This window comes from Citrus clementina, unplaced genomic scaffold (assembly GCF_000493195.1).
Source record: "Citrus clementina cultivar Clemenules unplaced genomic scaffold, Citrus_clementina_v1.0 scaffold_8, whole genome shotgun sequence".
In the NCBI taxonomy this organism is placed as follows: domain Eukaryota; kingdom Viridiplantae; phylum Streptophyta; class Magnoliopsida; order Sapindales; family Rutaceae; genus Citrus; species Citrus x clementina.
Window position 1 is genome coordinate 8373135 of NW_006262022.1, and position 16710 is coordinate 8389844.

At 36.5% G+C, this 16710-nt stretch overlaps 1 protein-coding gene across 1 annotated transcript; it reads right to left on the reverse strand.

Annotated features, from left to right (window-relative positions):
- Positions 1 to 5966: 5966 nt before the first annotated feature.
- Positions 5967 to 6431, reverse strand: LOC112096322. Its single transcript, XM_024179748.1, has one exon. It carries the CDS (start codon positions 6429 to 6431, stop codon positions 5967 to 5969), a length of 465 nt encoding a protein of 154 aa, XP_024035516.1.
- Between the last annotated feature and the right edge of the window lie 10279 nt (positions 6432 to 16710).

Consider the following 16710-nt stretch of genomic DNA (forward strand, 5'->3'; position numbering starts at 1 on the left):
ATATTAATACATTAACGCTTTTTAAGTCATCAATTAAATATAAATATTATATTATTTAACTAAATAACAAAAAAAAGAAGTATCTAAATTTTAATTACAAAAACATATGTTAAATTAAAGTCAAACTAACTATCTCAAATAAAATAAAAGAATACATCTTTGCATTTGAAAACAATTATTTAAACTATTTTGTAATTTCCAACAACCTATTTCAAATAAAATAGAAGAAATTAGAAAAACCAATATTTTTTACTTGCAGGTGATGACAAAATAAAAATTCTGATTACTATGCACTATGACTTGCATTGTGCTACCTACTAATTGAAACTAGCCAACAAATTGTTCATTTTTTTATTTACGCACTTTTTTCATTTTAGATGCAATTTACAACTGGATCTCTTAGAGTATCATCATAATATTCATCTAATTATACAAAGATGATTGTATGTTTAGCAAATGAGGCAAATACATGACAAAAATAATATGAAAATTTTTCTTATACTGACTGGGGTAAAATTCAATTCATCCCTTCCCAATAACAACCTTTACTCTACCCTCTAAAAGCATGAAAATCTCAATCTACCCTATTTTTTGTTCAGAAGATGAGCATAAATGGGGGGGGTTACATTGATGAACTTTTTAATTGTATTCTTAGCAATAAATGAGGGTAAGTTTGTAGATTTTCAGGGGGTAAATTAAAGTTTAACATTAAATTAAGTCAGACAGCTTAGTAATATAGGATTTCGATAAAATGAGGGTCTACTTTTTTTTTTCTTGGGAATCAATAATCTCACCCTAAAAGTAAACAGAGTTGAAATTTAAATATTACAAATGGTGCCAACATATTAATTTTGATTGGTTGATAATTGTTATTATTTAAACAAACTGCTTTCTCGAAGATTGACTCAACAATGCATCTATAACAAAGCAGCAAAAGATGCACACAAAAAAAACATATGACATAACATTACATATGCATAATGGATTAATTTCTTTTTTTATTAAAAACAAGGATTCAATTTCACTATAATTGATCGTTATTACAAAAGCACTCCTACAAGATAAAAGGAATAGCTTATTAACAATATAATTTGCATCCCGCCTTAAGTCAGGGGTATCAATAGTCTTCAAGAGCTTTCTTAAACTTCTCAATCAAACACTTTTCACTTCTAAGCCTTGAGCAATCAACAATGTTAGGTGATGCTGTAGGATTAATAGAAATAAAGCATTTGGTATAGATCCTTGGCTAGTTCTGCTGGCTGAAATAAGCATGTTTTTTGTGTTTGCCACTACAAGCAAGGCCAAAATTATGAAAGTAAGAGGCTTCAAAATTTTTTAATTTCTTAAGAGAATTTCAAATAGCTTAATTAGAATTAAAAGAGATGTGTTAGAATCAGAAAGGCATAAGCCTCTATTTATTTGAATGAATATTGAAAAACGAGTTGTAGCGGCTTGAATGGAATTGAAAGATTCCATAAATAAGTATTAAACAAATTACACTTCGTTTGTTTGCATTAATTATTGATTTTAATATCTTGTTGCATTATAAAGGTAATTTCAATATACAGTTAATTAATTTTATTTTTTTTAGCATTATTTTTGGTTTAGTTTATTATTATATTTTTTTTTAATATACGGAGATGTTTCTATGAGCCAAGCCCTTCAATGAAAATAACCACATTCTATATTTTATGCAAGCCACTTTTTCTCCTAATAAGAAACCAGGAGTAATTAAGCTCCCCTTTTTATAAGTACAAGTGGAGCCCCTCATATAAATATGCTAGCCTGCCTGTAAATATGAGAGAAAAGTAGAATAAGTTGAATGATTTTTATTGACATTTGATTGAGTATATATACACATATAACTGGCTTGCTATACACGACCATCAATTCCTATAGTTAAGTTAGGATTCGTACAATTAAGCTATGCAATCAAAGTCTACTGCAATTTTGGAATACATAGAGAAAGATATATTTACAGCTCAATACAATGAATAATATGGATTCTACTTTCCAATACTCACTCTCAAGTTGGAGAGTGAACGTCTAGCACTCCCTACTTGCGAACCATAGGCATGAAAACTTCTTTTCCCAAAGCTTTGGTCAGGACATCAAAAAGCTGATTCACGGAACTCACAAATCTCGTTATCATATAACCATCTTGTATCTTGTCTCTTATTTAATGCCAATCCATCTCTATGTGCCTTGTGCGTTCATGAAAAATTGGATTAGCTACTACATGTAATGCAGCCTTATTGTCACAATATAGCAATGTAACCTCTTGATGTAAAATCCCCAAATCTCTAAGTAAGTAACGAAGCCATGTCAATTCACAACAAGCTTCAGTCATTGCACGATACTCTACTTCGACTGAGGAAAGGGAGATGGTTTTCTGCTGCTTCGATCTCCACGAAATCAATAAAGGGCCCAAGAACACAAAATACCCCGTAATAGATCTTCTTCTAAGGGGGCATCCTGCCCAATCCGAGTCACAGTATGCTCGTAAATGAAGATCTCTAATTGAGGAGAACAAAACGCCTTGGCCAGGAGCAGATTTAAAACAGCGCACAATCTGTAAGGCTGCCTCCCAATGATCCTTCCGGGGTTGGTGCATAAATCTACTCAGTATATGGACATAGTACGTGATATCCAGCCTCGAAATTGTGAGATATATTAATCTCCCAACTAATTTCCTATATCGCCTTGGATCTTTGAGTGGCTCACTTTTATCAGAGAACTTTAAGCCATGTTCCATGGAAGTATCGATGGGAGCTGCCCTTGATAACCATGCATCCTTAATAATTTACAACGCATACTTTCTCTAAGAAATAAAAATGTCTTTCCTAGATGCAGAAATCTCAATACCAAGGAAATACTTCAAGTCTTCTAGTCTTTAAGGTGAAATTGATTATCCAAGAATTTTTTTAATATCGGCTATACTCACAGAATCATTGCCAGTAATTAAAATGTCATCAACATATATCAAAAGGGTAGTAAAGGACTTGTCTTGCTTCTTGGTGAATAGAGAGTAGTCAGCTTTTGATTGTACATATCTGGCTGAACATATGGCCTCGGAGAATTTAGCATACCCTTGAGGAAATGCCTATTTCAGCCCATATAATGACTTGTGGAGGCGACAAACCAAGTTCTCCTCCCTCTGTCGCCGAAGCCCTGGTGACAGAGACATGTATCATGGTAGTCAAATCCCTCCAATTGAGTGAAACCCTTGGCTACAAGTCGCATCTTATACCGTTCAATGGATCCATCAGACTTGTGTTTTATCTTGTAAACCCAATGACAGCCAATTGGAGTTTTACTAGCCGGAAAAGGGGTAAGAGACCAAGTACCATTGGCCTGCAGTGCCTGTAATTCGGAACGCATGGCCGCTTGCCACTCGGGGAGAGTGGCGGCTTCTGAATAAGACCTGGGTTCTATGAGATTGCTGATTTGAGCAACAAAGGACTGATAAGCAGGCTTATATCAGTGATATGAAATATAATTAGACAGTGGATATCGTGTAGCTTTAGTCGGACCTGGAATTAAAAAGGTCGATTGGTCAGAGTAAACATGTGAGCAGACGCAGTCATTGAACTTGACCGGTGAACCGGTGTTGCAGCAGGAGCAACGAAGTTCAAGTGTGAGTTCGGGTGTTTGTGGTACAGCGAGTTCAGAGAATGGAGGAGGCGATGATTGTAGGCCCGAAGAAGATGGATCAGAGAAGTTTATTTGGGTGGCAGGGATCGGAGAAGGTGGGTCATTTAAGACTAGTGGGGCAACAGGTTTAGGACAAAAAGAATAAGTGCGAAGGATGGCTTGGGGAGGGGAAGACTGCGCGCTACCGTGGGAAGAGCAGAGGAAATTTGATCGGGAGAAGAAATTGAAGATGGTGGAATTAGATTAGAGTTAAATGATGGGTCAAGGGTGGGAGTGATTAAAGGAATTGGGGAAGAGAAAATTTGGGTTGGACGGATGAGTAAGGAAAAAAGTTTTTATGGACTTTTACATTTCGGCTTGTAAAAATCTTTTTAGTCAATAAATTAAATAATTTGTAGCCCTTTTGAGCGATGGGATAACCAATGCAGATGGATGGTATGACACGAGAGTCGAATTTGTGAGAAGTGTGAACATTAGTGGCATAGGCCAAACACCCAAAAATGCGAAAATGGGAAAAGGAAGGCAGTTTTGAATAGAGAAGTTCGTAAGGAGTTTTGAAAGAAATAACCGATGAAAGTAACCTATTAATGATGTGTACAGCAGTGAGTGCACATTCACCCCAAAATTGGGTTGCCAGTTGTGCTTGGAATTTTAATGCTCAGGCTACTTGTAAGATATGGGGATGTTTGCGTTCCACAACCCCGTTTTATTGAGACGTATAAACGCATGAAGTTTAGAAAACAACACCATGATCTTGAAAGAAAGATCGAAGTGAGATAAATTCTACACTATTGTCACTTCAAAATGTTTTAATGCGACGTTCAAATTGGGTGGAAACATAGCTGAAAAAGCATTTTAAAAAGAGATTGTGCTTCATTTTTGTGTTGCATAAAAAAATCCATGTGAAACGAGTATAGTCATCAACAATAGTGAGAAACGAATAAGCTCCGATATAGGAAAGGTGTCGATAAGAACCCCAAATATAACAATGAATCATTTCAAAAGGTTTTGTAGAAGAAATAACATTGTTACTGAAAGGAAAACGACATTGGTTAACCAAAGGACATATGAGGCAAGCATTATTGGACTCAACAGAAAAATTTAAAAAGGTTTTGGCAATAAAACTTAAACGAGAAGGTGATGCATGGCCTAAGCGATTATGCCAGATGTTGGTGGATGAGATGGTGAGATTGTAGGCTAATCGGTTATTTGGTGAGGAAGGTTTTGTCACAAATTGCTTCATTGCTAATGCTATAAAACAATATAGCTCGACTCGTTGTTTACCCAAACCAATCGTCCTCCTCATAGCCAGATCCAACAAAATACACCAAGAAGAGAAAAATGTCACTAAACAACTCAAATCTCTTGTCAAACAATTAACTGATATCAAATCAACTTTAAATGGAAGCACAGATAACACATCATCCAGATAATAGATGAAATTGAGAGGTAAAAACCCTTTTGCAACAATTTCGCTCTTTCTCCACTAGGCAACAACACGGGCGGTAATGGGCAATTGTTATCTTTATGTAATAAATTAAATGATAAAGTAATATGATCTGTCACACCTTATCAATAATCCAATTTCGGGAAGCAATTTTAGACAAACCTAGCTTTGTTACCGCATTTGCTTTGGAGTGAGAACTTTTATTTTGATTATTCAGGAGTGACAAAAGTTGCTTGAGTTGAGCGTCGGATATTATAAGTGAGCCTTCATATGTGCTTGACCCCTCTCCAATTTGATTAGCCATAGAAATACCTTTATGCCTATTTGAATTTTAGCCTAAGTTCATTTTAGCTTTAAAATGGCCTGGTCGGTATCCATGCAACTTATAACATTTCTGGATCCAACGGCCGAAATTTCCACAATGGTCACACAAAGGCCTACCTCTCCCAGAGCCAGATTGACGTCGATCTCCATTTTGAGGTCTCGTAAATTCCTGTGCCTGAGAGTATGATTGATCACGATAATCTGGGAACCCATGAGAGTGAGTTTGCTCTGTTCTTCCTGCTGCCGAAAGAATTAGCTTGCTGCATACAGCCCTGGCAGCAGTGTTGCTGCTTGAATCGATGATTGTATGCACAGAACTGAGGAGGCATTGTTTCTCCTCTTGGGAGATTGAAGAGTGGGCTTGGAGAATAGAAGGAAAAGGATTCATGAGCATGATTTGACTTTCAATTTCACTATAAGTTTCGTTTAGACCCATTAGAAACTGCATCAATTTCTGTCGATCTGCTTGTGCTATGTCCAAATGTGTTGCTAATTCATCTCATCAATTTTTTAACTTAGTATAGTAAGCAGAGACAGAGAGTTACTCTTGTCGAAGAGAAGCAATATCTCGTTGTATCTCAAAGATGCGAGGCACATTGGCTTGAGAGAAACGTTCATAGAGACCTTCCCAAACCTCATGAGCAGTAGGATAATAAGTCACACTGTCTGCTATTTCTAGATCGCAAGAATTGACAATCCAGGAATGAACCATATCATTGCATCTCAACCAAGTCGCATAGCCTTCAAGATCAGCTTCTTCTGAAGGAACTTTGATAGAACCATTGACAAATCCGAGCTTGTTCTTGGAGTTTAAAGCTTGAACCATAGCCCTTTTCCAACCAAAGTAATTATCTTCATTTAGAGGTTTGGAGAGGGGAATCAATCCGGGATTATCTGAATAGTGAGTGAAGTAGGGATTTGAGAGATCTGCCTTGGAGGAATCTGCAGAAATCTCTAATTTTTGTGGAGCAAAACCACTAGGTTTAGGAATATCTTCAAGGGCCATGATGGCTGAAAGAGAGATGCTACAAGAGAGATTAAAGTGCACCGAGTCCTTGCTTTGAGACCATTTAAATATGAGAGAAAAGTATAATAGGCCGAATGATTTTTATTGACATTTGATTAAGTATATATACACAGATAGCTGACTTGCTATACACGACCATCAGTTCCTATAGTTAAGTTAGGATCCCTACAATTAAGCTATGCAATCAAAGTCTACTGCAATTTTAGAAAGATATATTTACAGCTCAATGCAATGAATAATATGGATTCTACTTTCCAATACAGCTCAATATAACAAAATGTCAAATTTCTTCCCACTTCACCTTTATAGTTAAGCATTCTTTGAATATTAATTGATCACAACACTTCATAAACCATTTAAATGAGTCTCGAATCGTCATTCCTTTTTACCTTCAAAAGTGTTTTATCTATTCGCTTCCTTCAATTTTAGGTCTTGTTATAGAGCTACTACAATGCTATCAGCAATTGTTTTATTGCTCGTTACTAGCCTGGCAGCAGCAACAGCATTACAGGTAGAGAAACTTAAGCTACAGTGCTTGATTTTGTAAGAGAGACAACAGCAAACACGTAGTGGCAAAAAGATTGCTCAAGCCACTGACATTTACAAACCAGCAACTTGTTTCGGCATTGTATTAAGGCGAATGATCCATTGACAGAAACCATGGATCCTCAACCAAAGTTATTTGCCGTGGTCAAAGGATTTATAAGTCTGTTATCAGGTTCAACTTGGCCTCATCATGTCTATGTGCTTTGTGTTCATTGATGGTCCTAATAATGGCTGCTGTATCAGCCTCCTCGGCAATAACAAGTTGATGATTCCTATCCGTGAGATGCCCATTGATGGCAACACTAGCATTTTCCGATTGGGTGGCAGATATGCAATTGCTCAGGCGCATTGGATGGATCTTAAATTTGGCGATGCCATTGTTGGATACAATGTTATAGATTTCACTAAACTATGTTGGTGGAGTCAGCTTCTACTTCGTGAACCAATTTACAATGTTATAAACTTTCTTTTTCGCATACTTATAAAATTGTAAACTGATTTATTTATAAAAACTTCAAGATTCCCGGATAGAAAAATTATTCCTAAGTACGTGACTAGTTATGTATGTTTCCTTAGAATGACAGTGACTTGCTTTTGTTTAATTAGTGGTGGATTGAAGAATAAACTTTTCCAAAACATGTGCTCTGTCGTTTAGTTTTATTATTTCATTTTATGTTAGTTTGCTTATTTAATCATTTTTATATAATATGTGTTTGCTGGCAGCTAAATAGTGGATTTCAATATAATGTTAACACTTCAACAATCTGGTTTATGATTTTAAACTTCATTATTTTTCTATAGTCTAGGTATCTGACCACGTTACTATGCATTTGGCATTAATTGACAATCTACTGGTACTCCAAAAAGGGAAACAAATAAAAATCTATGCGATGTTTTGGTACATATAAAAAAAGAGGCCAATGCCCACCTTTGTCGTACCTAAAAAGTAAAGACCCAGTTAAAGTGAAGACAGCTTCATTTCGGCTGATTTGTCTTTATTTATATATGCTCTCGGTATCATTATCACTTTACATAGATTGTGGTAAGTGAGTTGATTCCAAAGTCCTTTGAACTTAAAGTTATATAATGGTAAAGTTTGGAAGTATACGTAAGAAAATTATTACTAGTAAATGACATAAAACAATCCATAATATTTGAAAAAAATACACAATTTAAGTTCTTAGGAAGTTTACCTTTCTAGCCCCAAGTGATTATCGGCCACTTAATGCTGTGATTCCAGCTGATCAGCTTCCAGTTTTCTCACTCTCATGTCGAGGACAGCGTAGGCGCCGAGTTTCTTCCACGGTTGCTTCAGTTCCTAGTGCATCTGCATCCGCTTCATCACCTCCACTTCCTCCTACCTCTGAAGCTGTTTCTCTTCAGCAGCTTATGGATGAGGTGCAGATACTTTCGGTGCGGCAGACTGAGCTTCAGCAGGAGCAACAGCAGCTCATTCAAGGACAGCGCCTCCTCTTCGAGCACTTCGACATTCCATATCCGTTTCCACCTCCATCCTCACCACCTGAGTAGTATCTTTTACTTGTACTTGGACACACCTACATTTCATTTACTGCATTGTGTGTTCTTTTATTTTTGACTCTATGGATGGTTATTATGCTTTTCGGTTTATGTATTTGTTTTGGATGATATGGATTTGTTGTGACTATTTATGTTGGATGTTATGGATTTGTTTTTGAGTGATTATTACGGATTATATAGATTTTCTTATGCTTATGGATATTTTTTTTACTAATGTGCTTATGTTGCGATTTTGATGATTGATAGGGGGAGCCTTTTATTCTTTTTTTATGATGAAGGGGGAGAACGATTTAATATGTGTTATGAAAATATGCATGTATCTAGGGGGAGCATGTATGCAGGGGGAGTTTTTGTTAAACTATTTTCAAATCATTTTTTAACTTGCATTGATTAAGGGGGAGCTGTTTCATAACAAGATTAAAGTTTTGAATGTGCTTTGTTAACATCAAAAAGGGGGAGATTGTTAGCCTATATGGCTATAAATATTGATTTTGATGATAACAAACCACATGTATTTATTAAATAAAGATTTATGAATTGTGCTTTTATAATAAGAAAATGATGTTATGGAATTAAAGCATTTTGGACTAAAATGAAAGTAATTTCAAAATCTTTGATAGTGTTTTAAATTTCACATTTGGACCTATTTGAAACTATTTAAATGTTTTTGGGTCATTCTATAATTTCACAAGTTTGGGCGAAATCATAATTTCAGAAAGTTTGGGATTAACGAAGAATTATTTAGAAATTCTGAAATTGGACTTATTTGTAAAGTTTCATAACGTTTTGGGTCATACTACAGTTTTATAAAGTTTTGGGGTCAAACTAAAAATTTGGGAAAATTTTCACTGTAGCAGGTTACTGCAGCAAGCGGCTATCCGGATTCTGAAAACCAAAAATCTGGATAAGGGCAGCAAGCGTCCAGAACGAAAACGGCTTACCGGATTCCGAATCTAGCAAGCCGGTTAGGCAAAATTTTGAATTTTGCCTTAATGGTAACATAAATCCGGCTAACTGGATACGCCTGGAATGTGAGTAACGGCTAGTTTTTGAGCTCAAACTATAAGAACTCAAATCCAACTCATTTTGAAGCTCTCCAACAAGCAAGAACAAAAAGCACACGTGATATCTTGAGCCTTCAACTTGCAAAACACAAATCATTGAATCATTCATTATTCTTCATCTTTGAATATCTACTCATTGAGTGAGTTTCATTGCAACTTTCATTTCTACAATTCATTTGTAAAAGTTTGAGTGCGTGAGACACTTGAGTGAAGAGATTGGGAGATAATCTCTTTGTTGTAAAGGTTTATCGACACCTCGAAGTCAATTGTAATCGTTGAAGCCTTGGAAAGGCTTGGATAGTGAAATCCTCGAGCTTGGATCGCTTGGAGGCGTGGACGTAGGCGGGGATTGCCGAACCACGTAAAAATTCGTGCGTTTGTTTCTCTTCTCCCTTACTCTTTAATTATTGTGCTATTATTGAACTTATTGTTTTCAATTATTGTTAAGACATTAGATTGCTTGTTGTGTGGATTTGTTAGGATAAATTTTAAAATTTCAATTCACCCCCCCTCTTGGGTTGCACACTTATATTTCATTTGGTATCAGAGCTTGGTACTCTTATTTAGATTTAACCATTTAGAGTTAAAGATCAATGGCAACTCAAAATGATTCCACATTTAGGGAAAGACAGTCCACCACTAGACCACCTTACTTTGATGGAAACGATTACCCATATTGAAAAACTAGGATGAGAATTTACTTGCAAGCCTTAGATTATGAGATTTGGGAAATCGTTAATGATGGTCCTTTCATGCCTTTGACTAAAAATGAAATTGGAGAAGATATTTCAAAACCTTCACGGGATTGGAATGAATTCGAAAAGAGAAAAGCTTCTCTAAATTCTAAGGCCATGAATGCCTTGTTTTGTGCTTTAGATAAGAAAGAGTTTCATAGAGTGTCTAGTTGCGAAAGTGCTAATGAGATTTGGCACAAACTTGAGGTTGTCTATGAAGGCACGAACCAAGTGAAAGAATCTAAAATAAGTAGGTACACTCGACAATACGAATTGTTCCAAATGGAACAAAATGAAAATGTGTACTCTATGTATACTAGATTCACGGACATACTGAACACTCTAGGAGCCCTAGGAAAGACTTTTTCAAATAGCGAAAAAGTCAAGAAAATCATTAGGTCACTACCTAAGGAATAGAGACCAAAAATGACTGCCATTGAGGAAGCCAAGGATTTAAATGTGTTACTTATTGATGATTTAATTGGCTCTCTTATTTCATATGAAGAAGATTTGAATGCTGAAAAAGGGCATGAGGAAAAGAAGAAGAACATTGCTCTCACGGCTTCAAAACGTGAGAGTGATGAGGAAAGCGAAATGGATGATGAGGAACTGGCTATGTTGGCTAGAAGATTCAGAAAATTTTACAAGAAGAATAATGAGCAGAGAAAGTTCAGAGGCTACAAGAATAAGAATGAGAAGAATGAGAAGAATGAGCCAATCACTTGTTATGAATGCAAGAAGCCCGGACACATATGACCGGAATGTCCTCTTCTCAACAAATTCAAGAAGAAGGCTATGGTGGCCATATGGGATGATAGCGATGAGGAAACAAGTGATGATGATGAGCAACAAGAAATGACAAATTTAGCTCTCATGGCCATAGGGGAAGAATCATGTGATGAACTTGATGAGGGCTCAAAGAAGAAGAAGAATAAGTGGTACTTGGACAGCGGTTGTTCAAGACACATGACAGGGAATTATTCTTGGTTTTCAAGCTTTACCAAGATCGAAAATGGTGGAGATGTATCGTTTGGGGATAATTCAAAAGGAAAAATCATTGGAATTGGAAATGTTGGTAATGTATCCTCTACTCTCATTGAGAATGTGTGTTTGGTTGAAAACTTGAAACACAATTTGCTTAGTATTAGTCAATTATGTGATAAAGGATATAGAGTTATCTTTGATGAATCAAAATGTGTTATTGAGAATGCATGTGATGGGAAAGTCTTGTTTGTAGGAAATAGATGTGTTAATGTCTATACCATTAATATAGATTGTGCATCTATACATGAAAAATGTCTCTCCGCATTGCATGATGATGGTTGGTTATGGCATAGAAGATTAGGTCATGCAAGCATGGATTTGATTTCAAAAATCGTGAAAAATGATTTAGTTAAAGGTCTTCCAAAAATCAGTTTTCAAAAAGATAGAATTTGTAAAGCATGCCAATTTGGAAAACAAATCAAAACTTCCTTCAAAAGCAAGAATCATGTCTCTACTTTAAAACCACTTCAATTGCTTCATGTAGATTTGTTTGAACCTTCTAGATATGCTAGTTTAAGTGGCAAATTTTATGCATTTGTAATTGTGGATGATTATTCAAGATACACATGGGTATTGTTCTTAGCTAATAAGGATGATACCATTGATGTATTTTGAATTTTCTATAAAAATGTTCAAAATGAAAAAGGTTACTCTATTACTTGTATTAGAAGTGATCATGGTGAAGAATTTGAAAATCATGCATTTGAAAATTTTTGTAATGACTTTGGCATTGAACATCAATTTTCATCACCTAAGACTCCACAACAAAATGGAGTAGTAGAGAGAAAGGTCTATTCAAGAAATGGCTAGGACCATGTTGAATGAAAACTCTTTGCCTAAGTATTTTTGGGCCGAAGCCGTCAACACCGCTTGTTATGTTTTAAATCGGGTGTCGATTAAACCTAATCTTAATAAAACTCCATATGAGCTTTGGAAAGATAGAAAACCCAACATTGGTTATTTTAAAATTTTTGGATGCAAATGTTTTGTTTTGAACACAAAAGATAATCTTGGTAAATTTGATCAAAAATCTAATGTTGGTATCTTTCTTGGTTATTCAAATTCAAGCAAAACTTATAGAGTTTATAACAAAAGAACTTTAGTTGTTGAAGAATCTATGCATGTTACATTTGATGAGACTAACCCCTCTTCTACGGAGAAAGGCATTGTTGATGATAATGCAGAAAAAGAACAACAAGAAGAAGCATTAAATGACAACCAAGAAGACGCACCACCTGGAATTCAAAAGGAACATCATGAAGAACCAAATGCAGAGCAAAATGAAGGTACTTCACAAACACTCCCCAAGGAGTGGAGGTATGTATCTTCTCACCCTAAGGATGTAATTTTAGGAGGTCCCTCACGAGATGTTACCACTAGATCATCTCTTAGAAACACATGTGAGCATGCTGCATTTATTTCTCAAATTGAATCAAAATCCTTTGCGGATGCAGAAAATGATGAATCTTGGATTATGGCAATGCAAGAGGAGTTGAATCAATTTGAGAGAAATAATGTGTGGGAGTTAGTTCCTAATCCGGAACATCAATCCATTATAGGTACTAAATGGGTATTTAGAAACAAAATGGATGAATCCGGGGTGGTTGTAAGATATAAAGCTAGATTAGTGGCTCAAGGTTACAACCAAGAAGAAGGAATTGATTTTGATGAGACTTTTGCACCTGTAGCAAGGCTAGAATCCATTAGGATGTTGTTAGCATATGAATGTCATAAGGATTTTATTTTGTATCAAATGGATGTCAAGAGTGCTTTCTTAAATGGATACATTATGGAGGAAGTTTATGTGAAACAACCTCCTGGTTTTGAAAATGAAAAATTTCCAGATCATGTGTATAAGTTATCCAAGGCTTTGTATGGCTTAAAACAAGCACCTAGAGCTTGGTATGATAGGCTTAAAAACTTCTTGTTGAATAAGGATTTTTCGATGGGAAAAGCGGACACAACTCTATTTGTTAAGCATAAGAACCAAGATATACTTATTGTTCAAATTTATGTTGATGATATTATTTTTGGTTCTACTAGTGAGTTGTTATGTAAATATTTTTCATCAGGTATGAGTAAAGAGTTTGAGATGAGTATGATGGGAGAGTTAAAGTACTTCCTTGGACTTCAAATCAAACAAAACGAGGAAGGAATTTTCATAAATCAAGCCAAGTACGTGAGAGATCTACTCAAAAGATTTGGCTATGATAATGGAACAGCAAAAAGCACTACTATGAGTACTACCATCAAGCTGGACAAAGATGAGAAAGGTAAGGAAGTTGATATCAAGACATATCGAGGTATGATCGGATCCTTACTCTACTTGACTGCTAGTATGCCTGATATTATGTTTAGTGTTTGCTTGTGTGCTAGATTTCAATCTTGTCCTAAAGAGTCTCACATGCTTGCTGTCAAACGCATTTTTCGATATTTAATTGGCACTATTAATCTTGGCCTTTAGTATCCTAGAGGAACTCATATTGATTTAACTTGTTATTCGGATGCCGATTTTGCTGGGTATAAGGTTGATAGAAAAAGTACTAGTGGAACATGTCACTTCCTAGGCCATTCACTTGTCCCTAGGTTTAGTAAGAAACAAAACTCAGTTGCGCTTTCAACCACCAAGGCAGAATATATTGCCGCAGGTAGTTGTTGTGCACAAATTCTATGGATGAAACAAACTCTTAGAGACTATGGTATTAAGCTTGATCAAATTCCTATCTTATGTGACAATACTAGTGTTATAAATCTCTCTAAGAATCCTATTCAACATTCTAGGACTAAGCATATAGAAATTAGACATCATTTCCTTAGAGATCATGTTCAAAAAGGAGATGTCGTAATTAAATTTGTTTCCACTGAAAATCAACTTGCGGATATCTTTACAAAACCTCTTAGCGAAGAGCATTTTATAAAGATAAGACATGAGCTTGGAATGATGAATGTTGAATCTTAATTCATGTTTCTCTACATGGCTTGATATGTTTGTTATCATATGGATTTATGCTTCATGGATTAGATAGCATGATATGCTTGTAATTTATGATTTTATGATTTTGTGTTTCATGCATTAAATAGCTTATTGAAAAATTTTAAATCTCAAAATGATTTAAAATTAATCAATTTTTAAGGTCGGAAATAAAATGGTGTGTGTAGTACAAGTATAAGAGCTAGCAAATATTCCCTTTCTATTCATCCGGAAAAAAAATTTTTTTTTCGTTATTGATCTCTTTCTCGGGACAAATTCCGGACAACCGGTTTTTCAATCCGGAAACCGGATTAGCTTTGGTTGGTCTCTGGACAACATTCGGATGACTGGTTCTTCAATCTGGAAAACCGAATTCGCGTGCATGCTTTGCTGGAACAAAACTGGATTTCCGGTTCAAGACATCCGGAAAACCGATTGTTTTTTGAAGAATCTCGAAACTAGCCAGCCGGTTAAGGAAACCGGCAAGCCGAATTCATGGTTATAGCTCTCGGGTCCATATCCGGTCTACCGGATTTCTTTTTCGGTAAGCCGTTTTCGGCTTTCAACTCTCTGACCAAGAACCGAATTTCCAGATTTTCTGCTTCCCGAGCTAACCGGCAAACCATTTGTGAATCGTGTGCTTATGCCCATTAACCGGCTAGCCGGTAATGAAATCCGGCAAGCCGGATTCGAGATTTATCTTTGATGTTCATCATCTTCTCCTCATTCGATCTTCCGTTTCTTCTCTCTCTCTAAAAACTGATTCTATTCTCTCTTGATTTCACTCCAAAGTCCATCTTTTTCTTCCATTTCCACATCAAATTGAGTCAAGAAAATCATTCCCCATCACCTCATTCACTCAAAACAATCTTTAAACTCCATTTTCAACATCCAAAACTCTAGATCCGAATTTCAACCTAGGTTTTGGGCCGATTTTTCTCTCTCTAGATTTCTCACTCTCAAGCCATTTTTTTGCTCCAATTTATTTCACCAAATCACTTTCCATCTTCATCATCTTCATTCTATTTGGCGTTCTTATCTTCAAATCCAACAAAATCACCATGTCAAGCTCTCGGCCGGTTCGTAGAAAAGGCAAAGAACCGGTTCAACCATCCACACGGCCACGGGAAGCAAGGGGCACCTCCAGTCAATCCACCTTTGAGTCCATTCATTTTCAGAACAAGCAACACTTAATCAAAAGGTTCCAACAAAACTTTCGGACTCGTGAGGTACTCAATACTTTCTTTGTTTTACCGGATGTTTTGCATACTCTCCAGATTAGTCATAGAACTTTATTTCAATTATTGGGAGATGTTGGTTGGATTGATGCATTGTTGATTGAGGAGAATGTGTATCCCGACTTGGTGAAAGTATTTTACTCGAATATGGATTGTTCCGCGGAGAAAGAGAATCGAGTAATCACCCCAGTTGGAGGAGTTTTGATTGAATTTGATGATTTGGAGTTGAACTCCAACCTAGGATCTTCTGATGATGGCCTGGACATTTTTTCTCTTAGGAAACCTCTTGATATTGATGACTATGTTCATGTTGATGCTGTTCGTAATATTTGTCGACGTAGTGATCTTTCTGTTGAAGACTGTACCATTCATTTCTGTACTCAGTGTCTTTGTCTTCAAACTCATTTTTTGCTTCGTATCATCCAGTCCATTGTACTTCCTAGATTAGGACATTTGGATGAGATTTCTCACATGAATGTTGCCATGATTGACTGTATTCTTAGAGGTCGCCCTGTTGACTTGGGCTATTCAATCATCCGCACCATGTTGAGCATTCCTACCTTGATTACCTGCTCTCTTCCTTATGGTCACTTCATTACCCGAATTCCTAAATTCTTTGAAGTGTCAATTCTAGAACCATCTTGTGGGCCGTCCAAGGGTATTGGGGATGAGGTTATTGTTGGGTTAGGCTTTGAGTGGAAGGATGGCACTTGGGTCAAATACAGTGATAACAAGTTTACCTTTCTAGCCCCAAGTGATGATCGGCCACTTAATGCTGTGATTCCAGCTGATCAACTTTCAGTTTTCTCACTCTCATTTCGAGGGCAGCGTAGGCGTCGAGTTTCTTCCACGGTTGCTTCAGTTCCTAGAGCATCTGCATCCGCTTCATCACCTCCACTTCCTCCTACCTCTGAAGCTGTTTCTCTTCAGCAGCTTATGGATGAGGTGCAGACACTTTTGGTGCGGCAGACTGAGCTTCAGCAGGAGCAGCAGCAGCAGCGGCAGCTGCAGCAGCAGCTCATTCATGGACAGTGCCTCCTCTTCGAGCACTTCGGCATTCCATATCCGTTTCCACCTCCATCTTCACCACCTGAGTAGTATCTTATACTTGTACTTGGACAC